At 54.6% G+C, this 23,748-nt stretch overlaps 1 protein-coding gene across 1 annotated transcript in view; it reads right to left on the bottom strand.

Moving 5' to 3' along the window:
* The window catches only part of MAN1C1 (mannosidase alpha class 1C member 1), a 140,836-nt gene extending 117,447 nt beyond the window's left edge, over positions 1–23,389 (bottom strand). Inside the window, exon 1 of the mRNA XM_062190662.1 lies at positions 22,814–23,389. Within this exon, the coding sequence (XP_062046646.1) occupies positions 22,814–23,311 (498 nt within the window). The 5' untranslated portion in view covers positions 23,312–23,389. The remainder of the gene's footprint in view (positions 1–22,813) is intronic.
* Positions 23,390–23,748: the final 359 nt, after the last annotated feature.

The raw sequence follows: 23,748 nt of genomic DNA, 5'->3' as shown, positions 1-23,748 counted from the left end.
AGAAAAAGGCAGCAGGATTCGGACAAGGCAGGAAATGCCAAGGCCACCCGGCTGCGAGTCAAGGCTGCTCGGGCACCCGAGTCTGCAGGCTCTCCCTGGCTGCACGGCCCAGCCAGGAGCACGGGGAGCAGGAGGCCGGAGTGCGGCCGGGGGCGGCGCACTCAGCGCGTCCTCGGGAGGCAGTTCCAGCAGCGCTCTGCCCTCCTCCAGTGCTCTGGGGCTGGCTTTCAAGAAAAACACGAGCACGCCAGCAGGGGCGTCGGCCACGAGCCGAGAAGGACGGGGTGGCGTTGGCCACGGGCTGCCTGTGGCCGCTGCGAAAAGCGGCCTCATCACCCACAGCTCCTTCCGTTCCTGGACAACGATGCGGGTTAAGCCACGCCTTCTCCACGTGCACACGGTCTCCTCTTTTCCTGATGGAGACGCCGTGACTCTGTAGTGTGGGGCCTGAGCGGGGCTGCACTCGGCCTGTTTCCAGCGAGGGGGCAGAGGCACAGCCCTGGGCACTCTGCTGGGGTAAGGAGGGGCTGGCAAGAGGCCAGAAGAAGAAACAGTCACGTGAGCATCCTCAGCCGGAGTGAGAAAGCCGACAGCTCAGAGCAGCCAGCCCTTCCTGGACGAGGTCAGAGTGGGGAGTCCTGTGCCAATCTGCAGCCAGGAACTTCTTCCAGGTCTCCCACACGGGTACAGGGGCCCTTCCACTGCTTTCCCAGGCCACAGCAGAGAGCTGGATCGGAAGTGGAGCAGCCGGGTCTCAAATCAGCACCCACATGGGATGGCGGCACTGCAGGCAGCGGCTTTACCCACTACGCCACAGTGCCAGCCCCAGCACCTCATTTTTAACATGTCTAAAAACTTATCTCCCCCTCCCGTGATTTCTCACTGTCCCTAATCCCTTTTTTTTTTTTAAAGAATTATTTATCATTTATTTTGGAAGGCAGTGTTACAGAGAGAGAGAGAGAGAGAGATCCATCTTGCATCCACTGGTTCACACCCCAGATGGCTACAATGATAAAGGTTGGGCTGGACAGAAGCCAAGGGCTTCAATCAGGTCCCCCATGTGGGTGGCAGAAGCCCAAGCACTTAATGGCCCATCTTCCACTGCTTTTCCTGGGCCATTAGCAGGGAGCTGGATCAGAAGTGGAACAACCAGGACACGAGCCGGTGCCCATATGGGATGCCGACATCTCAGCAGCGGCTTCATGCGCTGTGCCACAGTAGCCAGCCCCACTGTCCCCATTCCTGATGGCACCATCCGCCCCAGGTAGAAACATGAGCCAGTGCTACCTTCACATCCCACGTCCATACCTGTAACACCTCCAAAGATTCAGCACGAGCAGCTGCTCGCTAGCCTGCCACAATACCTCCCAGTACTGCCCATGTGCACCAGGAACACCATCCTTTCCCCAAGCCTCTAGCTCATATCTTGAGGTGACCCCAGGACCCCTCACCCTTTGTTTGCATCTTCGACACCTGTTACCATCGTGTACACCTGTGTGCCAGGTTAACTAGACGGTCCACTCGCTGAGGGCAGCCTCCCCTTGTGACACCCCCAGGATCTCGAGCACAGCCTGTGCCGTGGCAAAGCTGGATTGCAACACAGCAGGTCAGCAGCAGGGCGCTGACATTCCTCTCTCCGCCTATTGGCTAGGTTATTTCGTAAAGTCTGGTTCGGACCCGTTTGGCAACCAGATTTCCAACCCGAATGGCTCTCTGAAAACTCCAGCAGTCACACAAAAGCAGTTTTTCTGGGGCGGGGTGCGGGGGAGGACTAGTCAGGACTGAGGATCGCGTGAGGAGCATGACCAGGGCATCAGGGCAGAGACGCTGAGCCTGCGAAGCCCCCAGTCCCTCCCCAACCTGGGGAACGGCACCCACCTGGGAGGACCGGCAGAGACGGACCCAGGCACAAGTGCCTCGGCATCTAATTAAACATTTCAGACTCCACTGCGCACAAGACGGGACCCACGTCCCCCACGGAACCCTGACAAATGAGTCGTTTCCAATCAATCTATCACCATGACATCTGGGTACCTCCAGAAGATGAGAATAGGACCAACACATAAATGAAAACCAACACACAGACAGTCGTCTCCCACACAGGCCCCCGGGAACGCTCGGCTGCAGCCATCTGCCAAGCCCCAGCCCCACCACCGCCTCCTGCAGCCAGCGGTCGCCGGGCATGCGCGGTTTGTCTACGCTGCAACAACAGCGACATTTCTCCTCTGACGTCTGGCTCTCCGTAAACGTTCCTGGGCTGAATGTCCACCCCTCGGCGCCGGAATGACACACGCGTGGGACAAGTGCGATGTGCTTCATAGGCTGCAGCAGCCAAAGGATTTGCTAGAAATCACGGGACAGACTGGAGAAACAGGGCAAGTTGGCAACAGCTGAGAACTCATAGGGTTCCTGCATAGAGCTCGCTCAGGGACCCTGCGAGCTGAAGCCCCCGCGCGGGCACTCCCAGTGCTCCGTGGAATATTCCCGCCTCCTGCAGCTTCCACCTTAGGGGGATCCGACAGCCCCCAGGCAGCGAGTCTCAGGCTGTCTCACGCGGCACCAGTCAGGGCACAGGCATCCTAAGAGAGCGGAGCACTGGGCCCAACACCTGGGCTGGGTTCTGCTCTTTCGCATCTTCAGTGTCTCCCTCCTCCAGCGCGTCCATCAGTCACCTGGACGTGACAGCTAGCGATCTGCCCTGCTGCCCGCGGGATTTCCGCAAGGCTTGAAGAGCTCTGCGAAAGCCCACTCGGGCGTCCAGAAAGAGGCACGGGAAGCCGTGGGAGTGAAGGCGGTGGCCTGCTGGGAAATCTCTGGACAACAAATATTTTCATGTCAGCTCTTTCTGTCTCGCCTGCTTCCCCGAGAAAGATTTAGGTGGGACAGGCAGGTGTTTATGCACTCGGCACCGTCCACCTGCCTCCATACATCTGGACGCGGCCGGACAGCATGGCGCGAGGAGGCTCCCTGCAGCGGAGATCCGTCTTCGCTTCCCTCCAGCTCAGGTGTACAACACGGGCTCAGTGTCGACAGCGGCCGTTTCCTCTGTTAACAAATCCGAGGCGTCTCTGGAGCCCGGGAAGAACAACGCATGCGCCTCGCTCTGGAACACTGAGTTCCAGCTGTCTTTTCCCCAGCTTCCTCCTGACCCAACCTCGGTGGAAGGGTTAAGAAAGAAAGAAAATCCCCCACCTCTCTCAGCAGGGGTAAAAGGGAACAGAGGAGTCAGCCGTTCTGGGGCAGAGCTGGGGAACCTTCCTTGCGCCAAGGGCCGTGTGGATATTGACAGCAGCATTCGTCGGCTGCACAAAAATATCAACTTATAAACTAGCCTGCCATTGGCTTGTTGAATTTCCAGTCCCGCCTGCAGTTGCCTTGGCAGCGCCAGACCCCTGCCCGGCCCGGCTGCACACCAGAACCACCCGGGAAGCTCAGACCAGGTGAATCTGTGTGTGGTCGAGTGGGAGACACTGGGTCATCTGTGTTTACTAAAATCCCCTAGACGATTCCGGGCAGAAACGAAGTTTAGCATCTGTGTTTTAAAGAGTCAAAGATCAGCCCTTTCTAAAACGATTGATGGATGGATTGATTGAGAGGCAGAGAGAGAAAGCTCCCATCAGCTGGTTCACTCCCCAAATGCCCACAGTGGCTGCTGCTGGACCAGGCCAAAGCTGGGAGCTGGCAATTCAAACCAGGTCTCCTAGGACCCAATTACTGGAGCCAGCACTGCTGCTTCCCGGGGGCCCCATTAGCAGGAAGCTGGAGTCAGGAAGCAGGGGCGGGAACTGAACCTGGGCGCTCCGATGTCAGACCTGAGGCCAAACACCCACTCCAGGACCAGTCCTTTTGAAAGTCTACCAACACTATGACAATTTCTACTTTATTCCAAAGCAAAAGCTCTTCTTCTAAATTGTCACCCACCAGCCTTCAGGTGTCACAACAGAAGGAGCTCAAAGTAAGCAGCAGGGCAGGAGGTGAAGTCAGGGCACCACGGCTTACACTGGCGGGGGGTGAAGTCAGGGCACCGCGGCTTAAACTGGCGGGGGGTGAGGTCGGGGCACCGCGGCTTACACTGGCGGGGGGTGAAGTCGGGGCACCACGGCTTACACTGGCGGGGGGTGAAGTCAGGGCACCGCGGCTTACACTGGCGGGGGGTGAAGTCGGGGCACCGCGGCCTAAACTGGCGGGGGGTGAGGTCGGGGCACCACGGCTTAAACTGGCGGGGGGTGAGGTCGGGGCACCGCGGCTTACACTGGCGGGGGGTGAGGTTGGGGCACCGTGGCCTAAACTGGCGGGGGGTGAGGTCGGGGCACCGCGGCTTAAACTGGCGGGGGGTGAAGTCGGGGCACCGCGGCTTACACTGGCTGGGGGTGAAGTCGGGGCACCGCGGCCTAAACTGGCGGGGGGTGAGGTCGGGGCACCGCGGCCTAAACTGGCGGGGGGTGAAGTCAGGGCACCCCGGCTTAAACTGGCTGGGGGTGAAGTCGGGGCACCACGGCTTAAACTGGCGGGGGGTGAAGTCAGGGCACCGCGGCTTACACTGGCGGGGGGTGAAGTCAGGGCACCGCGGCCTAAACTGGCGGGGGGTGAGGTCGGGGCACCACGGCTTAAACTGGCGGGGGGTGAGGTCGGGGCACCGCGGCTTAAACTGGCAGGGGGTGAGGTCGGGGCACCACGGCTTACACTGGCGGGGGGTGAGGTCGGGGCACCACGGCTTAAACTACAGGCTGCTCCCCTTCTCAGAATTTTCATTCTCCAGCACTAAAACGGGATCACGGCCCATGTCCTCTCTGTCACAGCGCTGCTGAGTGGGTCACCTAAACCCTTCATGGGATGCTCGGGGGCTCTCCTAAGAACAATGCACACACACAGGGAATCTCGGACGTGTTCTGCCTAGGAGTGGGTGGTCACAGCAGCCAGTGCCCACTCCCTTCAAAGCAGACTTTCACTCAGAAGACGAGGGGGGCTGGCGTGGTGGCGTAATGCAGGGAGACTGGGACGGAGTTTCAGGATTCTGGGTTTAGCCTGGTCCAGCCCCAGCCACTGCAGACAACTGGAGAGTAAGCCAGCAGATGGAAGAGGTCTCTGGCCCCTCCCCGTCTTTCAAATAAATAAATAATCATTTAAAGAAACAGACAAGGAGTGGGCCAAATATCAGAAATCCTTTTACTTTTCTTTTTTGAAGATTTATTTATTTACTTGAAAGGCAGTTAGAGAGAGAGAAAAAGTGAGACAGAGAGATCTTCCATCCACTGGTTCATTCACCAAATGGCTGTGGCTGGGCCAAGCTGAAGCCAGGAGCCAAGAACTCCATCTGGGTCTCCCATGTGGGTGGCAGGGACCCAAGCACACGGGCCATCTTCAGCTGCTTTCCCAGGCGCATTAGCAGGGAGCTGCATCAGAAGCAGAGCAGCCGGGACTGGAACCGGTGCTCATATAGGACGCCGGCGCTGCAGGCAGCTTAACCGGCTGCACCACAGCGCCAGACCCAGGAACCCTTGCTCTAACATGAGCGTAGACTAAAAATTCCAGGTTGACAAATTGGAATCCTGCCCTCACTGGCGTCAGCTTCAGAGCTCTGCACTCGGAGCACAGAGGGGCTTCTTACGTTGTAATCTAATCCAGTGCCTAATCACAGGAAACGTCCAATGTCGACCTCCCTCGGCTCCACCGGGACCGCGGCCTCTCCGACACAGACCCCCAGCAGGACTGCAGCAAAGCCACCAGATGACGCATTCCCGGAGGATCAGTGTGGCAGCTCCACGCCACCTGGAACTGAACACCCCAGAAGCACTCTATCTGAAACTGCTGTATCAGTCTCTAGACAGAGCTGCTCTTTTTCTGCCAAGCCATGAACTTCTTCTATAAAGGGTTTTCCTTATACCCTGAAGTAGCAAAATTGATTGTATTTTACAAACTGGGCTCTGAAAGGTCCAGTACTAAGGGGAAGAAACTCCAGCTTCCTGCGCACTGATCCTCACCATTAAACACCAAGACTACCCCAGGACCCGGGGAAGCGTGTGGCAGACATGGAGAACGGCTTTCGGGAGGCTGGAAACCTGGCGGATTTGCTGATTTAGGTCAAGAACACAAGTACAGAACCACAAAGGAGGTGCCGAAATGTCTTCCCAGAAATCAGCATTTGCTTGGCAAAGTTTAGGTCTAGGGGTCTTAAAGGATCTTAAATGAGAGGCTTAAGGCTGGTATTCAACACCCTAGCCCATCCCAAATGGGACAAGTGACGTGGAAGGTGGCCTCTGGGAAGACATGACTCGACCTCCTATTGAAAGGAAAGAATGACGGGTGCTGAGATTAGATCTCCCAGAACACAAGCAGTCACCGACCACTCAGCTTCCCCTCTGATCAGTGACTCAGCAATTTGGCTTCTGTGTGACTCAGCAGTTTGCCTTATGGGGGTGGTTTTTTTTTCTTAATGTAAAGATCTACAAACCAAGTTTTAAAATGCAGTCATCAGACTTAAGGCAAAGAGCCCAGAGAAAATATTTAACAGGATTTTTTCATCTTGAGAGGAAAATCACATTAATGGAGGCTGCTGGAATATTACAGATACGAACAAACATTTCTTCCAACATCAAAAAGTAAATGGGCAAAAATGCACAAGTAATTTAAGATGGCATCAACCAGAAATTAGGGCCTTTATGAGAACTGTTGTCTCCATTTAGGACATAGTTTTTGCATAAAATTATACACCCAATGTCAATTACAATATAAGAGTCCTTAAATATCTAAACTCTGCTAAGATCTGCTCATTAAAGTTCATACATTTGACTCAGGAATCTTTAGAGATCTACTCCGCTTCTGCTTATCTGTGCTCCATATGTAATGCTAATAATCTAGTTAAATGGTTACCTGGCCAACTACAGGTTTGAAAAGAACAAAATAGGAAGACTATAGAATAAAGCAGCCAAAGGCAGGCATCTTGACGGCTCCAAGAAGTGACAGCTGACAAGTTAACAAAAAGAAAGGGAAAAAAAAATCTGAGCAGAAGAATCTAGAATTTCACAAAAAGTAGCATCCATGTTTGGCACAGAATTAAAAAACTAGCTAGACAGGGTAAGAACAGAAGAAGATGTGACCCTTAACAAGAGGGCAGATCAGTCGGTAGAGACAGACCAAACATGGCCATGGTGTTGGAATAGCAGATTTCTTTAAAAAACTGCCACAGGGGCCGGCACTGGGCGGAGCAGGTAAGACGCCCGCTGGACACCCACACTCCACACAGGCGTGCCTGGGTTCAACTTTTAGCTCCACTGCCGATCCCAGCTTCCTGCTAATACACAGGTGGTGCAGGCGATGGCTCAGGCAGCTGGGTCCCTCTCACCTATGCAGGAGTTCTGGGCGGATTCCTGGCTCCCGGATGTGGCCCGGCAGCCCTGGTTGTTGTAGCTACTGGGAGAGGGAACCAGTGGATGGGAGTGGTGCATGGCCTTTCGTTCTCGTTCACATTCTGTGTGTGTGTGTGTGTGTGTCTGACTCTCAAATACTTGTTTTCCATTTTAGGGAAAAAAGCTATGATATAATATCCCTTAGGAATGACAGAAAAATACAGGAACAATGAATGAACACATGAGCGATCTCAGAAAAACAAAAACCATAGAGAGGCCCACGTGGAGATTCAACAAATAAAAACTACCCAAACTGAAAGTTTCTTGAGTGGCTTAACAACAGATGGTACCCTACAGAGGCAAAGTTCTGTGAGCTTACAGCTGGGTTCCCACCAACGAGCCATACTATCGCACAGAGACAAAGAAACACTGCAAAGAACCTGCACAGACTCAGGCCTCCAGCCCAGCACCAGGCAATCCCACGCACCTGAACCTGGAGTTCCAAAAGAAGAGAGAAAGGGAGGCGGAAAAAATGTATGCAGAGGCCGGCGCTGCGGCTCACTAGGCTAATCCTCCGCCTTGCGGCGCCAGCACACCGGGTTCTAGTCCCAGTAGGGGTGCCGGATTCTGTCCCAGTTGCCCCTCTTCCAGTCCAGCTCTCTGCTGTGGCCTGGGAGTGCAGTGGAGGATGGCCCAAGTGCTTGGGCCCTGCACCCCATGGGAGACCAGGAGAAGCACCTGGCTCCTGCCTTCGGATCAGCGCGGTGTGCCGGCTGCAGCGTGCCAGCCACGGAGGCCACTGGAGGGTGAACCAACGACAAAGGAAGACCTTTCTCTCTGTCTCTCTCTCTCACTGTCCACTCTGCCTCTCAAAAAAATAAAAAAAAGTATGCAGAAACATAGGTCAAATTTCTTCCAAACTAATGAAAAATAACCCAAGGCCAAGACAGGCTCAATAAATCCCAAGAAGGATACAGACAGACAGCCACACCTAAAGCACAGCACGGTTAAACTGCCGAAAACCAAAGACAAGCAGAAAGCCTTAGCGCCACCCCAGGGAGAAGACCTGCGGCCAGGGAGAACGAATGCCCGTGACTTCTCACCAGAAACAACCAACAGCTCCGATCTTCTGCATCAAGAAAGAACAAGTCAACCTCAAACTCCATATCCAGCAAAAATACTCTTTTTAAAAAAAGGCAAAGTAGGGGCTGGCGCTGTGGCGTAGTGGGTAAAGCCGCCGCCTGCAGTGCCGGCATCCCTTATGGGCACTGATTCGGGTCCTGGCTGCTCCACTTCCAATCCAGCTCTCTGCTGTAGCCTGGGAAAGCAGCAGAAGATGGCCCAAGTCCTTGGGCCCCTGCACCCCTGGGGAAGACCTGGAAGAAGCTCCTGGCTTCAGTCTGGCCCAGCCCTGGCCATTGTGGCCATCTGGGGAGTGAACCAGCGGATGGACGATCTCTCTAGTCTCTCCCTCTCTCTCCATAACTCTGACTTTCAAATAAATAAATCTTTTTTAAAAAGACAACTGATTGTTTAAAGCAAAAATGATACCACTGTGTTACAATATTTATAACATGTTGAATAGATGATAACCACAGAACATACTGGAGAGGGCAGGTGGAAACACACAGCTGTGAGAGCTTACAGTTAGCGGTGAAACCATAGACTACGTCAAGGTCGATGGGACAGGATGAAATTCTAATTATTAAAACAATCACTTGTGCCAGCACTCATACAGGATGCCGGCGTCCAAGAGGCAGCTTAACCTGCCGCGCCACAGTGCTGGCCCCTGGCGACAGGGTACCCCAAGTGTTTGGCACGGAGATTAGGACGCCACTGGGGACAAGCGTGCACATTAAAAGGAAAACAAAAACCTCAGAACTATTTCACTGCGATAAAGTCTACAACTTGGGGCCGGCACCGCGGCTCACTAGGCTAATCCTCCACCTTGTGGCACCGGCACACCGGGTTCTAGTCCCGGTCAGGGCGCCGGATTCTGTCCCGGTTGCCCCTCTTCCAGTCCAGCTCTCTGCTGTGGCCAGGGAGTGCAGTGGAGGATGGCCCAAGTGCTTGGGCCCTGCACCCCATGGGAGACCAGAATAAGCACCTGGCTCCTGCCATTGGATCAGCGCGGTGCGCCGGCCGCAGCACGCCAGCCGCGGCGGCCATTGGAGGGTGAACCAACGGCAAAGGAAGACCTTTCTCTCTGTCTCTCTCTCTCTCACTGTCCACTCTGCCTGTCAAAAAAAAAAATTTTTAAAAATAAAATAAAGTCTACAACTTGGGTAAAACAGACAAATTCCTTGCAAGTCAAATTGACAACATCAATACAGGAAAAGAGATTCTGAAAAAGTCTGTGAAAAAAACAAAATTTGGAAGTGTAGGGGCGGGAGGGGAGGAAGAGCAGCTCAGCCTAGTGGTCAGGGTGCACCTGTCCCGTGCCAGAGCACCTAGGCTCAACACCTGCCTTGGCTCCTGACTGCAGGTTTCTGCTAGTGTGAACCCTGGAGTCAGAATTAACGGCCCAAGTAATCGGGCTCCCACCACTCACGGAGGAGACTCGGTTGAGCCCTGGGCTCCTGGTTGCAGCCCTGGCCCCGCCCTAGCCTTCACAGCTGGGAAGTAGGCAGCGGATGGAGTAAACCAGTGGGCAGAAGCTCGCCTGCTCCCTGTCTAGACATGTGTCTCCCTGTTTCTAAAATAAATAATCTTTGAAAAGGCTAAGTTCATTTGGACACAAAAACCTTTGAAATCCATGAATCATTTTTTCATAGTATGCATTTTTCATGAACTTTTTGAACACCCCTCATACACATGGATTTCAATTTTTTTGCATCAAAATAAACTTATTGGGGCCAGCACTGTGGCGTAGCAGGTAAAGCCGCCACCGCCTGCAGTGCTGGCATCCCATATGGGTGCCGGTTCAAGTCTTGGCTGCTACACTTCCAATCCAGCTCTGCTGTGGCCTGGGAAAGCAGTGGACGATGGCCCAAGTCCTTGGGCCCCTGCACCCACCTGGAAGACCCAGAAGAAGCTCCTGGCTTCAGATTGGCGCAGCTCTGGCCATTGCGGCCATCCGGGGAGTGAACCAGTGGATGGAAGACCCCTCTCTCTCTCTCTCTCTCTCTCTCTCTCTCTGCCTCGTTTTCTCTGTGTAACTCTGACTTTCAAATAAATAAATAAATCTTATCTTCCATCTTAGACATTTCAGTTCCAGGCAATTATCAGATGAATGAAGACACACAAATGTGACCTCACACATGTGACCTCAGACACACAAATCTATCCTCAGACACATGTGACCTCGTACACAGATGACCTCACATGTAACCCCAGGCACATGTGACCTCGCACATGCAACCTCACACAGGACCTCAGACACACACAGAACCTCACACATGTGACCTCAGACACACACAAGTGACCACACACAGGGAACTTCAGATACATATAACATGTAACCTCTGGTACACACGTGTGACCTCACACATGTGTGACCACACACATATAACCTCAGACACATACAACATGTGACCTCAGACACACAAGTGTGTGACCTCACACACATGACCTGCCCAGCTTAGCCCCATCAACACACGAATAAGAAATAATGGTTTTTAATCCAAAAAAGATAAGAAATAAACTTAACTTTAAAAATCATAGAAAATGGAATTAAAAGTACTCTTGTATCTTACTTCAATTAATACTTTAAAACATCCTACCACCTAAAAAAAGATCTCACAGGCCCTTATCAGGCTTTCCCAGTAAATTCTATCAAACACTTAGGAAAGATAACATTAGTGTTCCACAAACGATTTCAGGAAATGGAATAAAAAGATCACTTTTCAGTTCACTTTATGAGCCCAACATAATGCTGACAAAGGCTTAACAAGAAGAAAACTACAGACCACTGTCTCTCATAACCACAGATGCCAAACTCCTCCACAAAATATCAGAAAATAAAATGCAAGTTTAGCTTAGCATTCTTTTCAAATCAATATGATTCATCCTATCAACAGAATTAAGAGGAAAACCATACCCCATCTCCCCAGATGCAGAAAAAGAATTTGACAACATTCAACTCCACGCTTGATGAAAGAGCAAAACAAAACAGGAAGAGAAGGGCGTTCCTGCAAGGACCAGGAAGTGGTACCGCAGGCTGGGCCGCTGCCAGTGTCCCAGGAGTGCCGGCTGTCCTGCTTCTGCTACCACACCGGGAAAGGCAGTGGGTGACGGCCCAGGCACCCAGGCCTCTGCCACCCATGTGGGCCTCTCAGATGGAGTTGCTGGCTCCTGGCCTTGGCCTGGCCCAGATCTGGCTGCTGTGGCCACTGGGGGAGAGAACCAGCAGAAAGGAAATTTCTCTCTCACTTTCTCTCTATCACTCTGCCTTTCAAATCAGTAAGTAAATAAATCTTATAAAAATACCATTAACAACAGCACAAAATATAAAATACAGCATTCTTTCAAATAAAAAAAAGAAAATAGTTTTAAAAAGAAATATAGTTAATAACAGATGTTCAAATTGTCTAAATTGGAAACTATAAAACACAACTGAGAGAAGTTAAAGAAAATCTAAATAAATGGAGAGAAAGAACACATTCAGAGACGGAGAGACCCAACAGTATTAAGGTAACAACTCTCTCCAATTTATTCTACAGATTCAAGGCAAATTAAATCAAAAGCCCAACCGGATTTTTCATCGACACTGACAAGCATGATCTGAAATGTAGACAGAAATGCAAACAACCAGTACTAGCCAAGGCAACCTGAAAAGGAATTTCAAAGATGGAGGAAGGTATTCCCTGTTTAAGACTTACTACCACGTCACAGCATCAGGATAGCACAAACCAGCAGAAAGGGAGATCGGAAACAGAACCGCTCACCAGCAGAGACGTCAATTAACTTGACAAAGGCGTCAAAGCAATGCAATGGGGAAAGGAAAAGTTTCTCAACAAACAGTGCAAATCCACTGGACGCCACAATGAGAACCACCTGCAGCCTCTGCCTCATGCCATGAACAAAATTAACGTTGAACTGTGTGAGCGCTAAACGTAAAGGCGGCTGAACTTGTGGGATTGCAAGGCCCTCACGGCTCACGTACACCACCTCTATCTGAGCAGGAACACCTCTGCCGACATTCGCCACACGTGTCCTCACAAATCCCGTCACATGTGCAGGACCCTCGATCCTGCCACTGACAGAATCGTTCCGTCTCAAGTTGCAGGTGAAACGTGTCAGGTATTTCTGAACGTGAACCTATGTCCACGTATAGAAAGAACTTCAGAAAATGCATTAATTTAGATCTTCTAGTGACAGCCACCATCGTGTTTGGGGTGGGCGCCTTAGCACAGCGGGTTAAGCTGTTGCTTGCGATGGCCGTATTCCTTCTCAGAGCGCTGGTGCAAATCCCACTGCTCTGCCTGTGGCCCGGCTTCCCCCTAACACACCGGGGAGGCAGCACATGACAGCTTATGTGTTTGGGCCCCTCGTGGATGGAGCTCCTAGCTCCTGGTTTCAGGCTGACTTAGCCCTGGCTGTTACGAGCATTTAGGCAATAAACCAGCAGTCAGATCTCCCCCCCCCCCCGCCCCCCGTCACTCTGCCTTTCAAATAAAACAAATTTTTTTTTTTAATTCTGTTTCTATGAGCTACAGTCTCCTTGTTTAGCCAGTACTGCTCATGCATCAACTGTAACAAACTTAGATTCCTCACATTTGTGAATAATGCATTTGCTTTTTAAGGCAGCAAACTATGCACACTAATTCTCACTAAAAATATTTTCATGTGAGTATAGTTATCACCAAGTTCTAAAGTCTTATTTATGCCAACAAAATGTCTCATTGTAGGGACTACAAAAATATTCATTGTAAGGACTACAATAAATTTTCTAAATAATACTAGGTTGGAGGCTGGCGCCGCGGCTCACTAGGCTAATCCTCCGCCTTACAGCGCTGGCACACCGGGTTCTAGTCCTGGTCGGGGCACCGGATTCTGTCCCGGTTGCCCCTCTTCCAGGCCAGCTCTCTCCTGTGGCCAGGGAGTTCAGTGGAGGATGGCCCAAGTACTTGGGCCCTGCATCCCATGGGAGACCAGGAGAAGCACCTGGCTCCTGCCATCGGATCAGCGCGGATAAGCTCCAACCTAGTATTTTTTTTTTTTTTTTTTTTGACAGGCAGAGTGGACAATGAGAGAGAGAGACAGAGAGAAAGGTCTTCCTTTGCCGTTGGTTCACCCCCCAAATGGCCGCCGCGGCCGGCACACCGCGCTAATCCGAAGGCAGGAGCCAGGTGCTTCTCCTGGTCTCCCATGGGGTGCAGGGCCCAAGCACTTGGGCCATCCTCCACTGCACTCCCTGGCCACAGCAGAGAGCTGGCCTGGAAGAGGGGCAACCGGGACAGAATCCGGCGACCCGATCGGGACTAGAACCCGGTATGCCAGCGCCGCAGGCGGAGGATTAGCCTATTGAGCCACGGCACCGGCGTTACACTTGCATTTTTAAAAAATTTTATTTGAAAGGCAGAATTAGGGAGCTCTTCCATCCACTGGCTTGCTCCCCCAATGGCCACAAGAGCTGGGGCTGGTCCAAGCCAAAGCCAGGAGCTCAGAGCCCCAACCAGGTCTCCCGAGTCTTCCGCTGCTTTCCTAGGTGCATTAGCCGGGAGCTAGATCAGAAGCGGAGCAGCTGGGACTCCAACCAGAGCTTATACAGGATGGCAGCATGGTAGGCAGTGGCTTAGCCAACTGTGCCACCACACAGCCCTTACGCCTTGCGTTCTGCCAGGTGGTCATCAAGCACTTGACACGGAAATAGCTACCAGAGATGAGAAGGCCACAGGATGGACAGTGCTGTCCCTGGGGAAGAGGAACGGCCTTGCCTTTGAGTCACGATTTCCACCAAGCGCATAACCTATAGTCGGAGCCGGAAACACAGCACAGCCTCTTAGCAATGCTGCTAAAAATAAAGCAGTTTAAAGGCAGTTGGGGATTATTTAATTCAGCAAATTTTGGAGCTCCGCTGTTATTGACGTTTTTATTTAGAAACTGTTGAGTTCCGACTAAGTTTTGCGCTAATAAAATAACTCTTGGGCCCCACTGCTGACAACTAGATTCAACACAGCCTGGGGAGGGCAAAGCCTGCAAAGCTCCCGAGGCCGCCTCTGGGCCAGCGCTGACGGCACGGCAGAAATGGCGAATGATCTTTTTCTGCATCTCTTCATGACCCAAATTAAACAGGTCCAGCTGACTCTTTTCTTAGTAATCACATGGATGAAAATATTTAAAGCCATCTGTGCCAGGCCAACGCTGATTTGCAGTCTCTTCAATACATACTGATTAATCTTTAAATTTTCTTAAACTCAGATGCACATAAAAGGCCTTTTCTTGAGTGAACACACTAATACCGACATGACTTCGGTAAAGGGAACTCTCTCGCCTCCCACCACCTGGGAAGCAGCCCAAAGTGCTTGCTCCTCTCCCGCACGGCTCTCATCTTGCTCCTTTCTGGCCCACGGATGCTCCTCCTGATGGCCAAACGCATCTCTTGCAGAATTCCACAGTTCCGGGTACAGCCGGTGTCGTAAGGGACCGCAGGCACTGCCGACGCCTGGTGGTGAACCTGCAGCTCCTCCACGCGAGCTCCAGCGCAGTGGGCCAGGGGTTGTCACCCCCTGGGTAGGCAGGGACCACGGATGCCCCGACAGCATGAAGTTACAGAGACAGACCTTCCCCCCACGACCTCCTGTAAGGACGAAGGGACGAAGACCTCTGAGAAGGGGAAAGGAGGGAGCTGGCAGGAAGCAGCAGGGGTCTCCCGCCCTCCCCCACAGCCCTGCCTGCACGGCCCAAACCCTCCCCACCCCACGCAGTGGAAAGCCACAGCTTCCATGAAACCAGGGCTTGGCCGGCCATATCCCCACAAGGATCTCTGAGCTCATCCTAATGTCTAACACCACGGCTGACAGTCCTACTCCCTTATTCCCATCATGCACCTGACACCATGACACTTCTCAGATCTCCAGAAAAGAGCAAGTCCTGCCCCAGACTCTACCCCTTATGAATCCTCAACTAAACTCCACCCAGAGTCCAAATCCCACAGAGGGGGGACCTGAACCCCGCTGAGTGCAGCCGTCTCTCCAGGAGAGTGTGTGTGTTCTTGAGTGTGTGTTTTTTGCTTTGCATGCTAAGTAAATCCTGCTTCTCTACTGACTTTTACCTACACCTTGTCCTCAAATTCTTGTGTTGGAGGCAAGAACCTGGACCCCAGCAGCCCACGGCACTACCATTTGGCCACTGAAAATCAATCTACTGAGTGAAAACTCACTGGTGAAGTGACTGGCTCCCGGAGGATACTGGATGAAAGCATAATTTTTGCTTCTCTACCAAGGAGTGTACAAGTCAATATGCCCAAGTTTCTCAGGCCAGGGTTACACTCGCGGTCGGGCCCTGCTCCACCTTCAACTACAGAAGCTGCAGAGGTGGGAGACATCCTCCTGAGGAAGAGCTGCTCCGCCCACGTGCCTGCCTGGGTGCCGGGTGTGGAGGCGCTCTCAGCCCAGATCTTAGAAACCAGCAAACACCTGCACCTGAGCCGCCACACGGAGCCCCATGGCTGTGCTCTCTGTGGCTTCTCAGAGCTCTCTTTGCAGGCGGAGCTACCAAAATAGGGCGGACGTACAGCAATCTCAGCTGAAACGACTCAGAATTTAAGAACACCGAAACTACACCGACTGAGCTGCTGGCTGGGGCCCCAGAGGGAGCAGGGGAGGCTAAGGTTCTGCAGGCCTCAGGACTCTCTGAGGAGCCTTCAGTTTGGTGTCACCTGCCATCACCTGCCACGGAAACACAGGGCCAGCAAAATCCTGTCCTTTCTTTCCCCCAAAGGATGCGAACTCCCATGCGCAGAGCTCCTGGCCTGGGGCAGTGGGGAACCAGAACCACGGCTTCTGGTCTCAGTAGGCCAGGTCTCCTGGGGCTGCAGGTGCACAGACCTGGAATCATCATCATCTTTGGTTCATGACACTGACCCCTGCTCCACATGTGGCCCCTTTCTTCAAGTAGTGTGATAAATACCCAGAATCCACCTGGGCAACTGCGCTTTCATCCCATCCTCGCTGAACCTTTCAGGTGTGGCCAAGGAGAGCAAGGCAGCATGAGGGGCTTTCCCACGGCTCCCAGCGCTTCCCAGAGCACACACTCACTCAGGGCGCACAGAGAGGTGCCTTCCCAGGGCACAGCCAGCACCCGCCAAGGCTGGGCACCCACCTGGCTTGGCGAGCAGCCTCCTTCCATGGGGCTTTACAATCGGCGAGCCTGATTTATTTTTTGCAATAAGAGAAAAGATGTAAGTCCCTTTGAGCAAAGTATGCCTGATATACATCACAATATTTATTTTTGGCGGGGTAATGGATCAGTCTTCCGGGAAAGCTAGAGAAAAGGCATTTCTTGAACTTGGATGTAAATCAGTCACTCTGAAAACCACAGGGGAATCTATATTCTTACCCCCTTAACTGTACTGTGAAATAAGCAGCTGACTTGTAAAAGTTATCGTTCTATTTGTTTCTAGCCTCAACACTGAAGACGGAGTTAAGGATGTGAGGCCCGAGAAGCGGCTGCCACTGGAATGCCTGATCCCCCACAGGGACGGTGCAAATCCATCCAGAGCAGGGAGCGGCCGCCCTGCAGGCGTTAAGCTGCCTGACCCGGTAGGCGCAAGCTCTAAGCTTCACTCCAACCATGCACTGAGTTCTAGGGAAGAAGGCGGAGGTGCCAGGCGGGGCATAGGGTGGAAGGTCTCCCTGGGGACCCACCCAGGGCTCGCAGGCCAGGCTCCTGCTCTGTGAAAGGCAGCTTAGAGCAGGACAAGAGGGAAACTGAAAAAACTGAAAGACAGGAGGGAAAGCAAGGGTCGTCGGTGGATCTGCAGCTCAGAGCTCTTCCTAGGAAGGCAGTTAAATCTGAGCTGTGTCTGCTATCAGTTATCCTGAACATCTCACAGGCCCAGATTCACATGCTACAAAGAGCACAAGGCCTTTTCATTTTCCCACCTGTCCCTGGCACCAGCAACGATAAATCAGACGCACAGAAAAACCACACACGACTAATGAACCAGGCCTTTAATGAGGAGCCAAAGATCATTTGCCAAGATGACTTATTCAGACTCCTTCACCTGTCATAACCAACAGTGTCCTGGACACACAGCGTAGCAGACACGGACCGCAAGAGTTGGGGCTTCGCGGGCACTCGGGGACAACTCAAGGCAGCCCAGAGGGTGTCTGCTACCCAGGCGTCAAAGCTTTCTCTTAAGAAGATCACCTCCCAGGGCCGGCACCGTGGTGTAGCAGGTAAAGCTGCTGCCTGTGGTGCCGGCATCCCATATGGGCACCGGTTCAAGTCCTAGCTGCTCCACTTCCAATCCAGCTCTCTGCTATGGCCTGGGAAAGCAGGAGAACATGGCCCAAATCCTTGGGCCCCTGCACCCATGTGGGAGACCCAGAAGAAGCTCCTGGCTCCTGGCTCCTGGCTTCAGATTGGCACAGCTCTGGCCATTGCAGCCAATTGGAGAATGAACCAACAGATGCAAGACCTTCTCTCTGCCTCTCCTCTCTCTGTGTAACTCTGACTTTCAAATAAATAAATAAACATTTGGAAAAAAAAAAAAAAGCATCACCTCCCTACTCCTTTCGAGTCAGACCTGCACTTGGAAATCCACTGCAACTTCCAAAAGTCTCCCTGGGTTGCTCAGCTGCTGGGCCCCTACACCTGGCTGTAGCTCCTGCTCTGAGCCTCCCTACAATTCCATCAGGGAGAAGACCCAGCCTCTGCCACCAACAACTGAAACGGGAACTTGCAGGTCTTTAACGGAGCCATTCAGTCAAGGATCTGAGCCACGCCAGGCACTGAAGCAAGCCTACACACAAATGGTACCCAAGTGAGGCCGGGGGACAGAGAGTCGCAGCAGCCTCTCGGGCTCGCCACGAAGGTGAGGCCCGTGACAAACAGGAATTTCCCCCCAAGGTCAGAGTTGATGGAGTGGTAGGACTTGAACCCAGGTTGCATTCTCAGCAGGACCGCACACACACAGTGATGCATAAAGGCTCTGGGCAGAGGGGGCAGCAGGTGGGTAGAGTCAGCCCCCTTTCTTCCCAGTCAGCCCTACACTCAGAGTAGGGCTGCGTCTGTCCAGCCAGCAGGGCCCTGGGGCTCCGGGCGGTCTCACCCCAGCATCATGTTCCTTTCCCGGAAGGGACAACGGGGGCTGCCCAGAGGAGCAGCCAGCCTTCAACAGCAGGTGCAGATAGGCGGGGCTCTTCCATCGGGACGTAACGCGCAAGAGCCATACTTGTGCAGCACCAAGTCTCATCACAGGTCAGAAGAGTCATTTTCTGAACTTGACTCCACCCCTGGATCTGAAAAGGCAGGCTGCTCACAGGCCACGCTGCCTCTGCATTCTAGCTGAGAACTCCATTCTTCCCATCTCCCAAGTTCACTGGGCGAGATGAGCAATGAACTTCATCCGCTCTCGGATACCCTGCTCCTGGGTATGTGCCAGGGACACAACAGTGACTATCACCCCTGTCACCACCACCAGCGTGATGCTCTCCATTACCTCTACCATCATCACCACCTCCTCCATCACCTCCACTACCACCACCACTTTCACCCACAACCACCACCTCCACCTCCTCCTGTAGTATCTCCACCACCTCTACCATCATCACCACCACCACCATCACCATCACCACCACCACCTCCACCATCACCTCCACCACCATCACCTCCTCCATCACCTCCTCCATCACCTCCTCCATCACCTCCTCCATCACCTCCTCCATCACCTCTTCCACCACCACCTCTACCATCATCACCACAGCCTCCTCCATCACCTCCACTACCACCACCACTTTCACCCACAACCACCACCTCCACCTCCTCCTGTAGTATCTCCACCACCTCTACCATCATCACCACCACCACCATCACCATCACCACCACCACCTCCACCATCACCTCCACCACCATCACCTCCTCCATCACCTCCACCATCACCTCTTCCACCACCACCTCTACCATCATCACCACCACCACCTCCACCATCACCTCTACCACCCCTTCCACCATCACCACCGCCTCCTCCATCACCTCTTCCACCACCACCTCTACCATCATCACCACAGCCTCCTCCATCACCTCCACTACCACCACCACTTTCACCCACAACCACCACCTCCTCCATCATCATCACCACCACCTCCATCACCTCCACCATGCCCTCCACCTCCTCCTGCAGTACCTCCACCACCTCTACCATCATCACCACCACCACCTCCACCATCACCTCCACCACCATCACCTCCTCCATCACCTCTTCCACCACCACCTCTACCATCACCACCACCACCACCACCTCCACCATCACCTCCATCACCTCTTCCACCCACCACCACCAATCACCTCCACCACCCCCTCCACCATCACCACCACTCCACCACCTCCTCCACCCACCTCCTCACCATCACCACCACCACACGATCATCCCAGACTTCACGGGACTGAGATGGCTCGAAATAGCTGAGGACACGACTGTCCACGAGACCCTGTCCACGAGACCCTGTCCACTGAAGGAACAGGGCTGCAGGCACATACGTCTCCCTGGCCTGTTCTACAGGAAGGCCCAGGGAGGAAAAGAGGCGGCCGGCCTCGAGCCAGACCACCACAGCCAAACTGCAACTCCACTGCTTCCTCTGGGCCGCCCCTCTCTGCACCTTTCTTTCTCCAAGGTTTTAGTGAAAAAAAAAAAAACCCAGTGGGCTCTAGTGAGTGTCTCCCTGTGCCCAGATGCCTGGGGGTATAGCTTCAGAGCCCCCTTCTCAGCATAGACCCCGTGCCCGCGTCCATCTCTCCAAACAGAATGTTCACAAATACACTTTGGGGAGATACAAGCTGGGTGTGTTTGTTTCACTTTTATAAAACCTCATCTTGTGGGGCCAGCGCTATGGCATAGTGGGTAAAGCCACCGCTTCCAGAGCCAGCATCCCATATGGGTGCCGGTTGGAGTCCCAGCTGCTCCACTTCCGATCCAGCTCTCTGCTATAGCCTGGGAAAGCAGTAGAAGATGGCCCAAGTCCTTGGGCCCCTGCACCCGCATGGGAGACCCAGAAGAAGCTCTGGCTCCTGGCTTTAGATCAGCGCAGCTCCAGCCATTGCAGCCAATTAGGGAGTGAACCAGTGGATGGAAGACCTCGCTCTCTGCCTCTTGTTCTCTCTCTGTGTAACTCTGACTTTAAAAAAAAAAAAGAACTCATCTTGTAAGAACAGGACCCTTTTCATCCGATGCCAGCTCCCCCTGTGCTCCTGAGGTCTAATCCATCCATGTCTGCCAAGAAACGCGAGAGGACAGCGACAGCCCCTTCCGTGAAGGCACTGCCTCACCAGCACAGTCTCCCCGCAGGCACAACACAGACATGTAAACCAGAAGGGACTCAAGGGGCCCTCTGGCAGCGGCCCCAGGCACTCCCTCAGGTAGGACAGCAGGGCACAAAGTCTATGTTAACAGCCAAGCCAAATACTCTGCCCCACTTTCCCGGACTATGCAGGGGGAGGTCAAATCTGAGAAGCCTGTGGACACACCACGCTTCAAGGCACAGTGTAGAGAAAGCAGCCCCTCCGCTGGGGCAACAGCAGCTGACCATGGCAGGCAGTGAACAGGCCTCCAGCTACTACCAGGGGTGCAAGGAGATAGGAAGAGCCCTCCTCCCATCCTGTTAGCTTACGCCCATCTGCACAGCATAGTCCTCACACCTCCTCCCCTGCCCCCACGGCAGCGGCAAGTCACCGCCACAAGCCTGTGCTGGCAAAGGAGGCTGTCTTCACACAGAAGGCGAGAGCCAAGCCCCTGCTAGCTGGCCCACCTCTCCTGCCTTGGCTCCCAAGCCCAGGCTTTGAGGAACCGGTCACATGTCTGGATGCGAGGGTGGACGGTTTGTCTTTCGAGGGGGAGAGCAGTTCATTCTTAATCCTTTTGGGGATCCTTTGCAAAATCTGATGGCAGCTCTGTACGCCCCATGAAAAACTGCATGCATGCAATTTATATGTCATTTCCAGGGGATTCCTGCCCTCCCAGGAGGTCTGGCAGGGCACAGGCAGCTTTGAGAAGGGAGCTTCCGGTGGGCCAGGTCAGATGCCACAGGACACCTGCTTAATGGAAAAGGGAGACAGGAAGCCCCCTGCGGAGCCCCTGCCAAGTCCGGCCTTCAACCTACCTTTGCAACTGCAACAAGACTTTGGAAGCCACTGAGAGCACAAGCGTGCACACAGGCTCTTGTGCACACACACACACACCACGTACTCTGGCTTTCTTGTGGCTTCTGATCTCAATCTCACGAAATCCCCTGTGACTGCCAGTTAAGACAGAGTCTCCACGCAGGGCTTAGCACAGAACAGCAGCAGAGATGAGTGTGAATGCGAGGCTCGCAGGCAGGGAGGGGACTTCAGATAAGAAGGGACCGTGCAGCTCGCCACCATCTCTGCTAAGTAGGTCTTAGCCACACAGGTCCTGACCCTGGCTGCCTGACGGCCCTAGAAATCAGGACAGCCCAGCCGACGCCTCTGCAGCAAGCAGAGAAGTCCAGACCGACCTAGCAGCTCTCTCCTTCTGGGTCCCCAGGGCGGGCACAGCATCCTCCTTCCTAGGGAGGAGACCCTGGCCCGGTGGCCGGCCCACAGCCCCCTCGTGGCCTGGGGGTGTCACTGCAGCCCCCGCTGCATTGCTGAGCACAAACCCCTTGCAAGCAGCTCCAACAGGGGTCCAGCAGGATATCAGGCACCCGTGGCCATGCGGCAACCATCTTCGCCAGGTGGCGAGACCATGTCTGCTTTCGACTTCTTAAACTGACTCGGACAGCTCCTTCAAAATCCCTCCCTGGTCCCAGCCCTACAGAAAAGCGGCCCAAGAACCGATCATCTGAGGGCTCCCGAAACATCACCCCTCTCTCCGCACTGCTCCGTCCTTCCCACACCCCAGACAAGGATGTACTACAGTTCCCACGCTCCACGGAATCGGCCAGCAAGAACGCACAGCGTCTCTGCTCACAAATTCATTACAGGGCAACACACCCGGCTGCAGTCCTGGGTGTCCAGGTAGCCGGTCCCCACAGGGGTTTCGGAGAAGTCAGGGCCCGTCGAGAGAATGACTGTGGCAGGTGGCAAACGGAGGGTGCCAACTAATGACCCTAACTCCACTCTCACCAGCAACTCCAAGGGGGAGGAGTGGAGGCCACCAGGGCTGAGAACTGGACGGGGAGCCCAGAGCCCGGGGGTGGGCGGCAGGCAGTCCGAGGGTCTGGAGGCTCACAGTGGGAAAGCGCCTAGGTTGTAGAGGTGCGACGTCTAGGGCCCACTGCGCGCCACGGGCCAGGGACAGCGCACGGGGGCACCAGGAGGTCTTGGCTTCCCCGCGGGGCCCTTACCTCCTTGATTTTCTCGCGCTGGGCTCGCACTGGACTGCCGGACTCCTCCTGCTGCTCAGCCCCGCTCCCCAGGACTGGGTGTCGGAGGCGGCTCCGGAACGCGTTGAAGTCGAAGCTGAACCGGGTGCCATCGTCCGGGAGCCTCCGCGCGCCAGTGGGCCGCACGCGCCGCGCCCACCCTTTCTTGCGCCGGACTCTGGACTGGCTGCTGGGGCCATCCTGGCCCGGGGCAGGGGCCGCGGGCGCTGGGTTGGGGAGCAGGTCCTGCTCGCGAGCCAGGGGGTGGCCGGCGATGTCAGCCACCACCTCCAGACCAGGCTGCTGGATCCGCGGCGGCAGGAAAAGGCGCTTGAGGCGAGAGGAGTGGGGCAGCAGGAAGAGGGCCCCGAAGCACAGGGTGATGAGGCCCGAGAGGAAGAGGAGGAAGAGGAACTTCTGCGGCAGCCGGAGCCCCCACAGGGAGGCCGGCGCCAAGCCCGGCACTTTCCTCCAGGGCATGGTGGCTGGACACTGGGCTGGGGCCTGTCGGCGCCGTGCCGGACTCCGGCGGCGCTGGGCAACCAGGCACGTGTCCGCGCGGGGCTGGGCCCGCGGAGGCCGCCCGCCGCGGGGGTCCCCGGGCAGGGCCGCCGCCTCGGAGACCGTCCCCGAAGTTCAGCGAGTTTGGAGCCAGGCCTCCCGCGCCGGGGGCCCAGGAGAGCGGGGCGCGCGGCTCGGGACCGGGCCCGCAGCGGTCACCGCGCGCCGCAGCCCCTCCCGCCGCCCGCGGGGCCCGCGCCTTCCCGCGCTGCGGCCGCGCCGGGGCCGTCACATGCCGTCCGCCGCGCCGAGGGCCGTCCGCAGGCCCGGGCCCCGGCCTCGCTCCCGCGCTCGCCGGCGCCCAAAGTTTCCGCCTCCGAGGCAGTTTTCAGAGGGGGCCGGCTCGGGGCACAGCC

Source organism: Lepus europaeus, chromosome 5 (genome assembly GCF_033115175.1).
Source record: "Lepus europaeus isolate LE1 chromosome 5, mLepTim1.pri, whole genome shotgun sequence".
Lineage (NCBI taxonomy): Eukaryota > Metazoa > Chordata > Mammalia > Lagomorpha > Leporidae > Lepus > Lepus europaeus.
This window is presented reverse-complemented; position numbering and strand designations above follow the sequence as displayed.